Source organism: Gracilinanus agilis, chromosome 6 (genome assembly GCF_016433145.1).
Source record: "Gracilinanus agilis isolate LMUSP501 chromosome 6, AgileGrace, whole genome shotgun sequence".
Lineage (NCBI taxonomy): Eukaryota > Metazoa > Chordata > Mammalia > Didelphimorphia > Didelphidae > Gracilinanus > Gracilinanus agilis.
The window spans coordinates 277,134,552-277,149,695 of record NC_058135.1 but is presented as its reverse complement, the minus strand read 5'-3'; the positions used below and the strand labels follow the sequence as shown (position 1 = coordinate 277,149,695).

General features: G+C 35.0%; 1 protein-coding gene across 1 annotated transcript; it reads right to left on the bottom strand.

Moving 5' to 3' along the window:
* Nucleotides 1–6,881: 6,881 nt before the first annotated feature.
* Nucleotides 6,882–7,853, bottom strand: LOC123250959 (olfactory receptor 1038-like). Its single transcript, XM_044680076.1, is given in 1 exon segment — nt 6,882–7,853. A coding segment is annotated over 1 exon segment (969 nt). The 5' UTR covers nt 7,851–7,853.
* Between the last annotated feature and the right edge of the window lie 7,291 nt (nt 7,854–15,144).

Here is a 15,144-nt window from a genome sequence, read left to right as displayed (position 1 = left end):
TTTTTTTTATCAAATAGTGAGTGTTTGTTCCAAGAGCTTGAATCCTTTGATTTATCAAATCCTATATTACTAAGTTTTGTATCCCTAACTATTCTACTGATACACTATTCTATTCCTGAGCCAAAAACAAATTGTTTTGGTGATTACTGCTTTGTAATATAGTTTGAAATCTGGTTCTCCTGAGATGTCTTTCTTTACTTTTTTTTCATTTATTCCCTTGATATTCTTGAGATTTTGTTCATCCAGACAAATTTTGTTATTATTTTTTTCTAGTTCTGTATAATTTAGGGGATGTATGCTTGGTATGGCACTGATTTAGTGGATGTGTATAGGTAAAATTTTAATATTTCTTCAGCATACCCACAAGTAATTCATATTTTTCTACTTGCTTGGATCTCAATTTGTTTCAAAAGTATTTTGTAACTAAGTTCGTACTATCACTGCCTTTCATTTGGCAGGTATATTTCTAAGTATTTAATTTGTATGGAAATTCTTTTTCTATCTTTTACTGCTGGACTCTATTGATAATATCTAAAAATGCCTATGAATTGTATGGGTTTATTTTATATGCTACATCTTTTCTAAAGTTGTTAGTAATGTAATTTTTTTTGTTGATTCTCTAAGATTCCCTAAGTATACCATCATATCATTTGTGGAAAGTGGTGTAATATTGTATTTTATCAAACTCTTTTTTGAAAAAAAAAAACATGGACCTTCTGGGAAGTTGTCCTGCTGCAGTTGGTGGAGGTGGGGATAATAAGGGTTAGCAGTAAGAAATGGTGCTTTAAAATCTTAGAAATTATTTTAAACCTTTGTGTGTGTGTGTGCTTTTAGATCTTATGCTTTGTTACATGATGAGTAAAATTGCCATATCCCATGTATAAATGCTCCCATTGGAAATTTGACAACAATTTCTACAGAGGATGTTTTAGTTGAACTCATTGTCCTACTGCTTCTGATTTGATATTCTATGATTATAGGAACTATAAGGTAACATATAAAATGGTTATCAAGAATTAATCTGTCTTCTTTGGTAGAGCGTGCTAGAAACAGTTTTAACCCCTTGTAGGAATTGATTATTAAATTTTCATTGTGAGTTTTTACACCTCAGTAATTGAAAATATTAGTTTATTGTTTTGTTGATTGTCTAGACTTAAGAAATATTAATAATGCAGATGAAACTTAAAAATGACTGCATACTTTTTTCAAGGAAAAAATATATATGCATATATATGTATTTACTAGCATTTTTATTTATGATTGATTGAGCTCACTGGAGGCATGGGTACTATTCACTATTAAAAATAAGAACTCTCATTTATATAGCGTTTTAAAGTTTGCAGAGTGCTTTGGTGTGTTATCACATTTAAACATGACAACAAAGTCTGATTCTTATTCACAAAATCAGAGAATCTGGAGTTGAAGATGATAAAAAGAAGGAAAACAAATTAACCAACACCCGGAAATAATATATAATATTCAAAAAGTTCATTTAGAAGTACATAAGTTATTTGTAACCTGTAGTTAAAATTTCATTTAGATATTTAGGAAGAAAAATAATTTTAAAAGTTTCCTTTGATCAAAATTCAGGTATTTCACGTCTTAATGCCATTTTTAAGTCAGATTTTAGTGCTATAAGTAAAGTTGTCAGATTAGAAAAAAGAATACTTGGAAAACTGTGAATGCTTAAGTGTCCTGAACCTGAGTTGAATTCCAGAAAGATTCTTGGTCTAATATACTAAAAATAATTTTTAAAAATCTTGCTTAAACCTGACAAGAAAATTAGCAATAACATAAGAAATAATAGCAGATAAAAAAATAAGAATTTATTATATTTTGATATTAATATTTCTTAAAAATTTGATGTAATCTGGCATAGTTTTAATATAAATATTATTAATAATTCAAATTACACATATAATTGTTTTAAAAATTGAAAGAGAGATTCTTGTGTAATACAAGTGTTAAGAAAGGACTTAAGAAATCTAAATTTTTCTTGAAATTCTACTACTTACTGGAGATTTTTTTAAGACTTAACCTATAGTCCTCAATTTCCTTTTCTGTAAAAGAGTAATGTAAGATTGAGTGAAGTTTATAGTCTTTTACAGATTCAAAAATCTATGATTATAGCTGAATATATCATTAAAAATAATTGAATGGATCAATGTTATTTAATTTTCCAGACAACTATACCTATCATAAGACCAGCTATTAAGATTAGAATCATAACCAAGCATCATTACTCACATGGTATTAGTACAGTGTAGTTACCAGTGAAATACATAGGTGGCAACTGAAAGTAGCTTTGGGATTTCAACTCTATTAGGATATAACTCTATACAATGATGCAACACAATTGACTAAATTTTAAAAGAAGCACAAAAATTTAGTGGCATAAACTTCTTAAAAAGAAGAATTGGTCAATTGGAAAAAAGAGTTCCATAAACTCACCCAAAAAAATTTATTAAATTATATAATACAACACTATACAATTTCAATACAATGCAGTTGTTACTTAATCCAACTTATATATGAAAGGGAATCCTTACTAAGCAATTTTCACAATATAATCAATATTTTGGCATATTCAGCTTCTCTTGAAAACCTTCAATGCAGAGGAACTCACCACTTACTGAAAGCAGACTATTTCAATTTTGAATATGTTAGAAAATTGTTGTTAATTCAAAAGTAAATTCTCATTAAATATCAATGATTAAAAAATAAGGAATCACATAATCATCCTTTAGATAAGTAACTTCAATTATGACTTTAGAAAAAGTTAGATTTTAGAGTTAGACCCAGTTAATAGATTGTGTATAAGATAGTAGTTATAATAATATAACGTTAACCATTATAGTAAAAAGATAGCTATAGTGAGAGGTATTTGAATATTCTGAAATATTTGAATATTGCTAACAATAACATTAAGAGCTTCTGTAACAAATTTGGAATGTTAAGTGCACAGCTTGACTTAATCCTGATTCCTGATAAATATAATAGAAAGAATCATTGAGTCAGTAGTAGAAATCAGAAATGTATTACAAAGACATGATGGTATTGCTTTTATTAAGACATGGGAGGCCAATAAGAGAAACAAGTCTCAAATAGATAAAAATCTGAGACTCCTCTTTTGACCCCTTTTATGATCCATACCTTTTCTTATTGAAAAAACATTATAGCCTTATTAAAAAGCTTTAAGTTCCTAGCAAACCAGCTGTTACAGAGTTAACAATTTCTCTCCTTGATAATTAAGAAGCCTGAACTCTAAAAAATATTACTTAGTCAAGGTCAAAACAGGACAAATCTAGACAAGACTTTATCTGACCAGATGCAATCCTGTAAATCAAGAGTATAGGACTCAATTTATTTAGGATATCTATGAAATGTAGTTACTTCCCTCCTCTCCCCCAAATTAACCTCCTGCTAATTGGGGGCTGGAATTTGGCCTTTGACCCTGAACCTATCTTTCTACTTTTAAGCCTCTAATGGGTTTTTATATAATTTATAACACCTACACAGTTGTAAAGTTTTCTCTCTCTCTCTCTCTCTCTGTGTGTGTGTGTGTGTGTGTGTGTGTGTGTGTGTGTGTGTGTGTGTGAATTGGGTTTGGTATACATTATATAAATAAAATCCTAAACTCATAGAAGAGAGACACAGCAGCACAATGAGCTGGCAGAAAGACATGTCCACTTCTTTCTTATCAACTAAGCCATCATTATCAAATTATCTGGAGATGATAAAAGGATCTCGAGATGAAGGATTTATATTCACTATAGATTCCTCAGAGTTAATGGCTCAGCCAGGCTTTGCTTTATTTTTAAGAGTGAGTTAAGTCTGATTATGTCAGTCTATTATTTCTAGTAACAATTAGAGATGGCTGAAAATTACATCCTGATCGATTGGTTCAGATATTTTTTTATTATTAATTACAAAACTGCAGTAATGAATGATGCTTGCGATATACCATAAACCATACATTCTAGATACTGAAACATTTAATAAAGGCCCTGATCTTTGTAAATCCTTCTGATGTTCAAAGAAGAAGTCATATTTGGGGCTAAATCATCAGAAGGATGAGGGCAAATGGGGCCTGACTGTCTTAAAACAATATTTGGAATTTATTAACTTTCTTAGCAAATGCTTCCTAAACTTTAGTAACATATTGGCTACATCTAGCTTTATTAACCACTTATGTTAACTGACTGCCAAAAGCCAGTAAAACATACTCTCATACTTCTAGATGAGGTCTTTCATCACTGACTGACTATAATAAGACTGACTACTGACTATATTTACTCACACATAAAGTCTGTTCAAGCTCATAATGATGGTCTGGCTTTTTCCCTATTTGCAAACATTGTTCTTATTTTCACTGATGTCAAGCCTAAACTTACTTTCTTGTAAATTCTGCCTATCAGACCTGATTCTCCCTTAGTTTTCTTTTCTCTCTATTAAGCATTCTCAGTTCTTTAAATTCCTCATAAAATGATATGGACTCAAGAACTTTACTACAAACCAATAGCCCTTTTCTGAATGCTCCAAAGTTTACTGATGACCTTAAATTATGGTACTTGAAATTGAACACACATATACATGTGTATGTACCTACTAGATTATGTGATCATTTATTTTACATATACTGTATTAATTCTTATATCAGGGCCCTGGCAGAGAAAGGTTCCAAATACTGTATATTAGACAGAATTACCATGTTTTCTGTGTTGTGTGACAGAAATTTGCTCCCCCACCTCCCTTCTGGAGTCATGCATGTGACCTCAATCTGGCCATCATCTAAGTAGACCTGCCTACATGAACATGTACTTGAATTTGACCTGGAGGTGAAAAACAGGAGAAAGAGGAGCCAAGAGGTTAAACGGGATTAAGCAGGAAGTTTTCATTCCCTCTGTCTGTGACATTCTGCCAGGGAACTTCACAGCTGGGATCTGCTAGAGAAGCCACAGGGGTAGCTAGATTAGGCCTCCTTTCTCTATCTTTCTATCTCTTTCTCTTCTTCTACCTATCCTAGTAATTCTAAGAAACTTTATTAAAACTTAAGGACCAGAGTTCTAATTTAATTAAAACAGTATCTTGGTCCTGGGTTAGAGAGTCTATCCAGCCTGTTTAATTTTTGTATTTTATTTGTCCTCAGGAATTTCAAAGAAAGCCTTCCATCCTAACTAATTCAGTTAATAAATGAAGGAGACAGAGTTTTCTTTTCTGTGTACATGTTCCTCATAACACAGGAATGGGGAGTATGGATAGTTTCATGAACCATGTCTTAATTAGCTTTTAACCAAGTAGAAAAGTCTTAGGATGTTCAAAGGAGGAGCTGAATAATGAGCTCCTAAAACTTTATTGATCTGTGTGAGCTAGCTTCAGGGTCTCTAATCACCAAAAGGGCCACTGGTCTTTGGTTATGATACTGGTCTAATAGATAAACTGATATATTCAATAAACTGATATTCTACCCTAAAAGCAGTCCCTCAAGATTTTAATAAGAATTGGTAAAAAATTATGTATGTATGTCAATCTATTGATTTATCTATATATTTATATCTATATCTACCTATAATAGATAGTAAAGAGTTAACATTTGGGTTAGAGAAATGTCTTCTCAAGAAAAAAGTATTTATACCAAAGTCTTCCCTAGCTATCTTGATAAAAATATTCCCCTGGACAATAGAGTTGATAGTATGCCTGGTTATATAAAACTCGAAATCACTACAAAAATACTATAGATGTAAATTTAACCTCAAAAGACACATGATTTTCAAGATTTGCTTGAAACTTCATCTTGAAGCTGAATTGGTTATTATGGACAGCTGATTTCACGGAAATGTCTTTTAAAGCAGAAAGTATTTAATGTTTTTAGTATTTTTACCAATGAAAAAAAATGGCTACATAATATATGATATTTTACCTGTTATGTGGAATTAATCATTTCTATATTATATGAAAGGTGTGATATACTTCAAAAGCACTTTTATATTCATTTTCTCATTTTTCTCTTAAAAATAAAAACATGAGTTTAATAGAACAATTACTATTTTTCTTCTCTATTCACAGAGAGAATTAAGAATAACTTTTTGATGAAGTTAGTTAATGCCAAAGATATGATCATTTTCATAGTAAATACTTGCTCAGTAAAAATGAGTCATTCTTTGATGGAGGAATTCTGAATATTGTTCTTTCTGTCTACTGTTCCATCATTACTGCTTTATTGGGTCACTGAAGTAACCTAAGTTCTTAAATATATATATCAGGTAGATTTATGCTCTTAAAAGTACTCCTGTGTTAAAATGGGATCAAAAATTAATTGTATGACCCCACTTAGCATGATCTCTACCTGAAAACTGGCCTAGCTAAGTTCTATCAAGTGAATCGTGATCATCAATCTATTGTATAACCAGAAGGGACTCTAAGTGCCATTTCTTTTAACCTCTACAGGTAAGGAATCAGAACTCCATGGAATATGAGGGAAATGTGCAAATAAGGCAAATGAAAACAATGAGAGGTGGGATTGCAGTGCAGTCTTCTGAAACAGAAGTCTATTCTTTGGACTGTATTCCCAGGTATATTAAATAGTTATAACTTTTATTTAGTCATAGACCTTTTCCAGATTACCTGTTAAATTAAAAATGAAGCAATATTCATAATATCATGGCTTCTTGTGTCACTGAAATGACAGACAACAAAGGTAGCATTTTGGTGCCTCAGTGACACTTTTGAGATATCACAACCCCCTGCAGAGTTCAGGGTTACTCTTTATCAAGACAAAGTCTTAAAATGATAGACTCAAATGTATGAGTGACAGAACTAGGTTTTCTAAAGGTAATCATGAAAAGGAAACTGTCCTCTCAATTGCCTTTCAAACATTGTCTTCACTTTTGGGACTGAAGCATTTTTAGTATTTCAGATCCTTTACCTCGAGCCTTCTTCAGGGCTTCTTTTACTTCTTTGTTCCTTAAGCTATAAATTAGAGGGTTCAACATGGGAATCACCACTGTGTAAAACACGGAAGCCATTTTGTCTGTGTCCAGGGAGTGGTTCGATTTGGGCTGCAGGTACATAAAGATTAATGTACCATAGAAAATTGTGACAGCCACCATATGAGAGCCACAAGTAGAGAAAGCTTTGAGCCTGCCTTCTGCAGATCGGATGCGCAAGATGGCAGCAATGATGAAAATATAGGAGATAAGGACAATTGATGAAGAACAAATCATATCGAACCCAGCAAATGCAAATATCAACAACTCTTTTGTGTGAGTGTCTGAGCAGGACAGGGCCAAGAGGGGAATATCATCACAATAAAAATGATTGATGACATTGGGGCCACAGTAAGATAAGCGGAATGTGACAATGGTATGGAATAATGCAACTAAAAAACTATATATATAGGGAACAGCAACTAACTGAATACAGACTTTCTGAGACATAATTACTGAGTAAAGCAACGGATTACAAATAGCTGCATAACGATCATAAGCCATAGAAGCTAAAAGGAAACATTCTGTGATCATAAATGTCAGAAAACATCCTAGTTGGGTTGCACAGGCATTGAATGAAATGGTATTTTTGTCCAGTACAAAATTTGCCACCATCTTGGGTGTGATTGCTGAGGAATAGCAGAAGTCAACAAAAGCTAAATGACTAAGGAAGAAGTACATAGGTGTATGAAGTCGAGAGTCAATCCTGATTAATATAATTAGCCCAAGATTTCCTACCACTGTTACTATGTAGATGGCTGAGAAAATTATAAAGAGTGGTGCCTGGAGTTCTGGGCGATCTGTAATCCCTTTCAGAATAAATTCAGTCACTTGAGTGAAGTTGAATTTTGCCATTTATTCCATGGGCATAATCTGTGAGGGAAGAAAAATGGAAATGCTACATAAATGTTGGGGAAATGATCTGTAGATGAATAAGTACTGTTCCCTGGCCATCCAACATTTATAGGATGAAAGTTTGGTAGTAGNCAACTCAATCGTTTCAAATGATATGAAGCAATACACTTGGATGGCACATGCATAGAAAGAAATAACATTGATTTCTTGTACAAAGTTAACCAGCATGTTGGGGGTAATGGCAGAAGTAAGGCAAAAATCCACAAATGCCAAGTGGCTAAGGAAGAAGTACATTGGTGTGTGCAGGTGAGCACTGACCTGGATAAGTAGGATCAGGCCGAGATTTCCCACCACACTGACAGAATATATGATGAGAAATATAATAAATAGGACAACCTTCAGCTCTGGACGGGTGGTGAGTCCCAAGAGAATAAACTCAGTGACTTCAGAATGGTTGCCTCTAGCCATTTCTTGGACTTGAACTTTTATATAGGATCCAGCTCTGAAGAGATGTGATGATTATGAAATTAAATTTTGTTTTTTTTGTTGTTGTTGTGAGGACTTAGATGTGACATATCTTCGTGCCACAGTAAATTTTCAGGAAAAAAAATAGTTGCAGATTAGAAACATTCTGCTAGATAACAGCTATGATGGAGGTTAAGGAGATGATTCCTCAACATTGTCTGGATCTCCTGTTATTCTGAAAAACAAGATACTTGTAATTAATCATAAATTAAAAATATCATAACTGGAAATTATTCATCACAAGTACACCATAATTTTTCTCTTTGTTTTTAGAACAAAATTCTCTATTGGTGTAATTAAAACTCAAGCAACAAATATTGTTAAAGAACTCATTGATGTGAGGTGGCAGTGGGCATTTATAGGAAGGGGACCCTCATACTTTGAAATCTTGTATTTCTCACTAGTTTACCCTAGTTAATCATCAACTGCAATACCTTCAGGTTAGTCAAGCATGAATTGTAGATTGTTCAATTATCCACTCTGTGATATTAGATCTGTAACATTCTTTACTAGGCATCAGCGTTGCACCTCTGATAGTGTTCTTAGTAATATTTAATAACCTATAGTGTTCCTCCAAAGTACTTTATCCCCTTCCCATGATCCTATCTGGAAGAGCAGCAAGACCTTTCTCTGACAATGATGACAAGGTGGAAAATGGAGAAATATTGAACCTGTGTGATCAGAACTCTGGCATTCCAGAAAAATCCCCCTATCTTGCATATGCTTCTTATTCCTTATGGTAATATACCCCAAATCATACCTCCACCTGATTTTGGAAAGAGAGATGCTAAGCTACTAGACCCCAACAAATATATCAACCCTTATCAATAGTATGTTGAAGCTCAGCTCCCCTAAGGAAGCTGTCACCCTATAACAGGCTTTGGTACAGAACTCAAAACTTAGTGGGCAATGAAGGGGGTGCATGGCTAGGAAGGGTCAAGAAACTTCAGAGTCCAATGTTTTAGAAGATCCTATCCTGACTCCAATCCTACCTTCTTCCCCTAACTGTTCATGCCATTCCTCCACACTCATACCCACACCTAAGGACCCTGCTGTTCTGGGCCTATTTCCTCTGTCTTCTCTGCTCCCTCTTCTCCCTCTTCTTCCACCTTGGAAGAAACCTGTCTTCAGTAGAAGATCCTGCCTCCAGCCTCTGTGGCATCTGTTCCCTCCATTTCACCTGCCTTATGCCCTTATTTGCCACCTACTCCCTCTCCTCTTTTACTTCCTCCCAGTCCACTCAGCACCAGAAGTTGCTTGTCTTAAGCACCATCTCATCTGACATGCCCCCTTAGAGAAGTGGGTATAGGGAACAGGATGTCGTTAAGGGGCTGAAAAGTGGAGAATTTGGGATCTGGCTTAGCAAAAGGGAAGTGAGTTAGCAACCAGTGACTCAAATCTCCTTCCCTCCATGTGCTACAGCAGTTCCCACATTTGACTGGGGGGTGGGACAATCAGAATGTTAGAGAGAGAGACAGAAGAAACCATATGCTGAAGTGTTTGATTGAGAGAATGTCAAAAGGAGTAGAAAAACAACTGAATTATGAGGAAGTAATAGAGATCATCCAAAAGATGGAGGAAAACTTTGCCATGTTTCAAAATAGTTTAGTATAAAGTATGAAGAAATTTGCCAACTTAGATTCTGAGTCTCAGCTTCCAGCACTTGAGTTCTGTGACTCATAGTGACAGGGCCCAGGACCTGGCCAGGCCCCCACTCTTTCCATCACAATGGCCAAGCATAGGGAAACATTGTATGTGGCAGACAAAAAACAATAAGTCTCTTCATTGATATGGGGGCCACTTACTCTGAATTTCCCCAATTCTCTGGTCCCATGTCCTCAGTGGTGGGAATAGATGGTCATCAACAAGGCTGCTTAGAGACTTAGTCTCCAACCTGGAGATTTGGGAATCACATGCTTATTATTTCAATTGAATTTTCTAAATCATGTCTATCTCAAAATTAGAAAGTATATGTGCTATTTGGGAAGTAATATCTTAATTCTTAATTGTTCTAAACTTAGAAATTTTTTGAATAATGCACTAAATTCAGTGTATATGCTGTGTATGTTGTTGTTACCCTGTTTTCAAATGTTTGTGACATTCTGAGGTCTACAGTTTGAAAAACTCAAACTTCCCTCAGAAAATAATCAACCTGCTGGTTAAAGCCATAAATCTAGCACCCAGCATGCTCTTTGATCAGTAGAGAGTGAAAAGGTTTTTTTTTTTGCTTGTTTTGCTTTTTTTTCTGAGATCAGCAAGCAACCAACAAGTGAGTAAGAAGTCAGCAAGTACTAAATTTTTTTACAGTCAAGGAGAAATGTTTGCAAACTTCTTTACATATCTAAGATACTAGTATTAAAAAGAAGAAATTTTTAAAACTGTACATTTAGGATGAAACATCTATTAGAGTGAAGTTTATTTGGATTATGAAGCAAGAAGGAACATTAAGAGCTAAGAGAGAAGGGACAGCTGGGTAGCTCAGTGGATTGAGAGCCAGGCCTAGAGACAAGAGGACTTAGGTTCAAATCTGCCTCAGATATTTCCCAGCTGTGTTAACCTGGGCAAGTCACTTGACACCCATTGCCTAGCCCTTATAACTCCTCTGCCTTGACTCCAAGATGGAAGGTAAGGGTTTAAAATAATTAAAAAAAAAAGAGTTAAGAGAGGAAAGTGCACCCAACTTTACGCAAAGGATTTGAAGGTAAAAAGTGGGAATGTTTTGAAACTAAGAGAAACCAACTAAGCATTTTCCTCTTCTCTCACTATAGAAACAACTGCAAGTTGAAGCCAACATTAATGAAGGTGATGTTAGTGGAAATTTAATTCCCTGTAAAATTATTAACCCTTTTTCTGATTCAATGTAAAAGGGAGAAGATATATGAATTGGGAAAAACTCCAGATACTTTAAGCATTGTAGTGGTATGGGGAAAAAATCCTATCAGGGCCATTATTAAGTGATGAAACTCAGAAAGGATGGAAAAATATTGGGATGGAAAATTGGTAATTATTATTTGGAGGAAAAAACAACAACACCTTGTACATTTTCCATTATTTGTAAATTTTGGTCTGTGTGATAGTCACCAGCTCTGCAAAATAAAAAAACTTGTTGGAATTATAGAATTTCTAAACAGTGGAATTGTATCACTAAGAATATACAACTCTATTTATAATAGAGGAATGATTTTTAATAATTGATCTTTATACCAGGATGTTAACAATAAGAAGAGAAGAGAATCAAGTAACAAATATAATATCTTCATTGTGTGTGAATTCTGGAAAATTTTCAGCTCCAAGCTTCAATTGGTAAGATTTGCCATTTGAAATAGAAGCTTTTGGAATTGCCATTAATATTATTTCGGGTTTTGAATTCAGATATAGTTGTTTGATGGATAGTTGATTAGTATATTGTTATCCACCATTCAAAAGAAAATGTACAAGGTACTCAGATGGAGTGTGATCTTCAACTTTCATAGATGGAGATCCATAACTGGGAAAGTTGAGGGGACAATTTCAGCATAGCTGAGATGGTATTGTTCCAAATAATGTGAATCACACATGGTTATTCCTGAACCTGGCTGTGAAGTACACTTCTTACTGGATAATTGATTAATAAATGTGACTCCTACATGATTTACCAGATATTGAAGTCAAATATTATTATAATATAACACTTTCCCTGCTTCATCATTCCATAGTAAATTTCTATAATCAAAGCAAGTGGCCAATGGAAAATATGAGTATAAGGCCAATGGTAAAATGTGACTCTCTTCAGTCTAATAGGTCTGTCTATATCTGAAACAATCAAGTGAATTGGTAATTGAAGCCCCTGAAATTTGAAAAAGCGCAGCAATGAAATAAGTCCCACTACATACCTAAGTATCTGTACCCTACCCCAAGTTTTTCTTTCAATTGGTGTGGGAAGCCAATAAGAGAAACAGAGCCTCAGATAAAAATCTGAGACTCCTCCTTTCTTGTTAAAAAGCAATTTGGTCTTACTTAAAAGCTTTGAGCTCTCAGCAAACCAACAGTTAGGAGGTTAACATTCTTCCCCTTTGGTCAGGAATGCAGCTGCTTGGTAAAGACAAGGCTGAAACCTTAGCAGGGGCACTTTGCCCAAATTTAGAATAAACTGATGGGTCTTAAAAAAGTTGAGACAATCAAGGCTGAGAAATGCAGGGGCTTTCCATCCTACCAAAATATTCCCCAACTTGGCTTTCTGATAAGAACCCAGGCAAAATTCAGCCTAGGCCTTGTTCTATTTGGAAGCCACTGAGAATTTTTGTGTTTTAATATGACATAATTTGTAACTTCTGTGCAAACGTGAAGTTTCAGGGGCTTTTTTGTGTGAAGTGAGTCTTAAGGTATATATAATTAACTCCATGCTGCCAGGGATAGACCTGGAAGCATGAGCTAACTTCTTATCAACTAAGCTGAGCTGTCCTTATCAGATTAGGTGGAGATGATAGATAGATCTTGACAAATTGGAGAATAATTAATATGTTATAAGTTAATTCATTTGCATAATCACTGAACATAGGATGAAGAAATCTATATGCAAGAATGTTATAACTTAAGTGTTTATAAAAGCTACACTAATGTATATTAAGATCTGCTTTGTAAAAGACTTTAACAGGAAGATCTAAAGAATCATTATAAGCAGCACAGAACCAAAGAAGGAAATTTACAAAAGAGAGACCTATCTCTGTCAGAGAAAAGATGTTTTTTTTTTAGAACTCAGATAACTACATGGTACATGTGAAATCTGAGATGAAATTTTATTGATATTGGGGATAAGCTTCTAAAATGCAAAGAAGCCTGATGTTAGGTAATGTGAAGTTGCTGTAGTATCATCTTTGCTTTCTGTATTAATATATCTGCATACGTATTTCATTTGTATTACTACCAGGGACTTCAGATCAGGATAGTGACACCTTAGGCTAAAATCCATCTTAACTAATTTAATATTTCACCTCTACCTCTCTCTTAACAAAGGAGGTTAGAGATTCACTAATTTGTCTGTTCATCAGGAAGGGTGGGGCACGTTGAAGCCATAATGAAAAAGTTTTCCTGCAGGCTCTCACCAGGACCAACATCATCTTGTGATCACTTACTACAAGTCAGGACAGTGCCAAAGGAAGAGATACCTGCAAACTTGGGATCCCCATGGAGCTCCTGCTTATTTTCCATCCTGAGCCCCCTCCTGATTCTTCTAGTGATAATATTCTTCCTCCTGATTTTTTTGGTTCCTGTCTCCTAAAAATTCTTACTAATTTTTGTTTCTTCTCAGTTACATACTATTAGATTTCAGGATTTCCAGGCTAAGATGGCCACAGAGTAGAAGAAACTTCACAACTCTCCCTACTACTGATCACAACAAAGCATCTCAAAAGGACAAAAATCAAAATCAGATGAGTGAAGGGAATCTGACAAAGAGCACAGCCTTGAAGGTAGGCAGGATTTGGCCATTTCCATGCTATAAGGGGGTAAAATTACACCTACCGAAATGTGAGCTTATCACTTTCACCAGAGTCAGAGTGAGGGTCAAGGGCTGGGGCAATATCTAAATTCTTGGGGGCTGACTGAGGGCACCACATTCTTACTCTTGAGGATAGTGCAAAGTGTTGGCAGCAAGACTTGGGACCTGAGGCTGAGGAGCATGGAGCATAGAAGCATAGATAGTGCAGAGACAGGCTGCCCATAGCAGATGCTATAGAGACTAGAAAAATAGCCTCAGGGCAAAAATAGCTCTGTAGCTTCCTACACCCAGAGCTGCCTGCCCTCCTCACTCTCAGACTTCTGGCTAAGAAGGAAAGATAAAATTAACACAACAATGGCCATCAACACCCAAGAACTACAATCTACAAGTACAAAAAAAAAAAAAAAGATACAACAGAGAAAGCCTCTGACATTGGATAACTTCTATGGAGAAAAGGAGCAGAGTACAGAGGTGACAACAAAGAGTGACAAACAAGCAAACATACACACTTTCAAAAGAAAAATGGAAATTGGTCACAAACTCTTGAAGAACTCAAAATGGAGTTCAAGAGCCAAATAAGAAAGATAGATGAAATTTGGGAAGAAAGATAGGAAATAGAAATGCAAGTAATTAAAAAAGAAAATAATGTACTATTAGATTTCAGATGGTATCATCTATTGCCAGCTCACCTGCAAGCACTCTCCAGGCCATGGATCAAGCCCACAGATCATTTCCAAAGACTCAACTAGGGCCAGACCAACATTCCAACTCAGTTTGAAGAAATTACAGAGGTCAATACCTTCATCTCTTCTCCCCGGTATTCTTAATTTCTAGGCTTTGGAAAGGGGGGAATGATGTGGGCTGGCACTGGGTAATAAGGGTGAGTAATAGGCACAACATCCTCATACTCTGAAATATGGCATTTTTCACTAGTTAGGACTAGTTAAAAATCAAATGCAACACGTGTAGTTTCATCATTAGACAAGTATAAACTGAAGATTATTCCGTTATCCATTCTGTGTTTTAGACCTGCAACATTCTGTGCTAGGGTTCAGCTTTGTACCTTCTCCATTCTGTTACTTTCTTATATTGTTCTTAGAAATAATTAATTACCTATAATGGTCTTCCAATATACCTGATCCCCTCTTTATGTTCCCATTCTGCAGCAATATCAAGACCTCTCCATGACAAATGATAACAAGGTAGACAAAGGAGGAACATGGAACCTGCACATAGGGGACTCTGACATTTCAGAAGAATCGCCCAATCTTGGGCATTCTCCTTATTCCCTATGGCAACAAT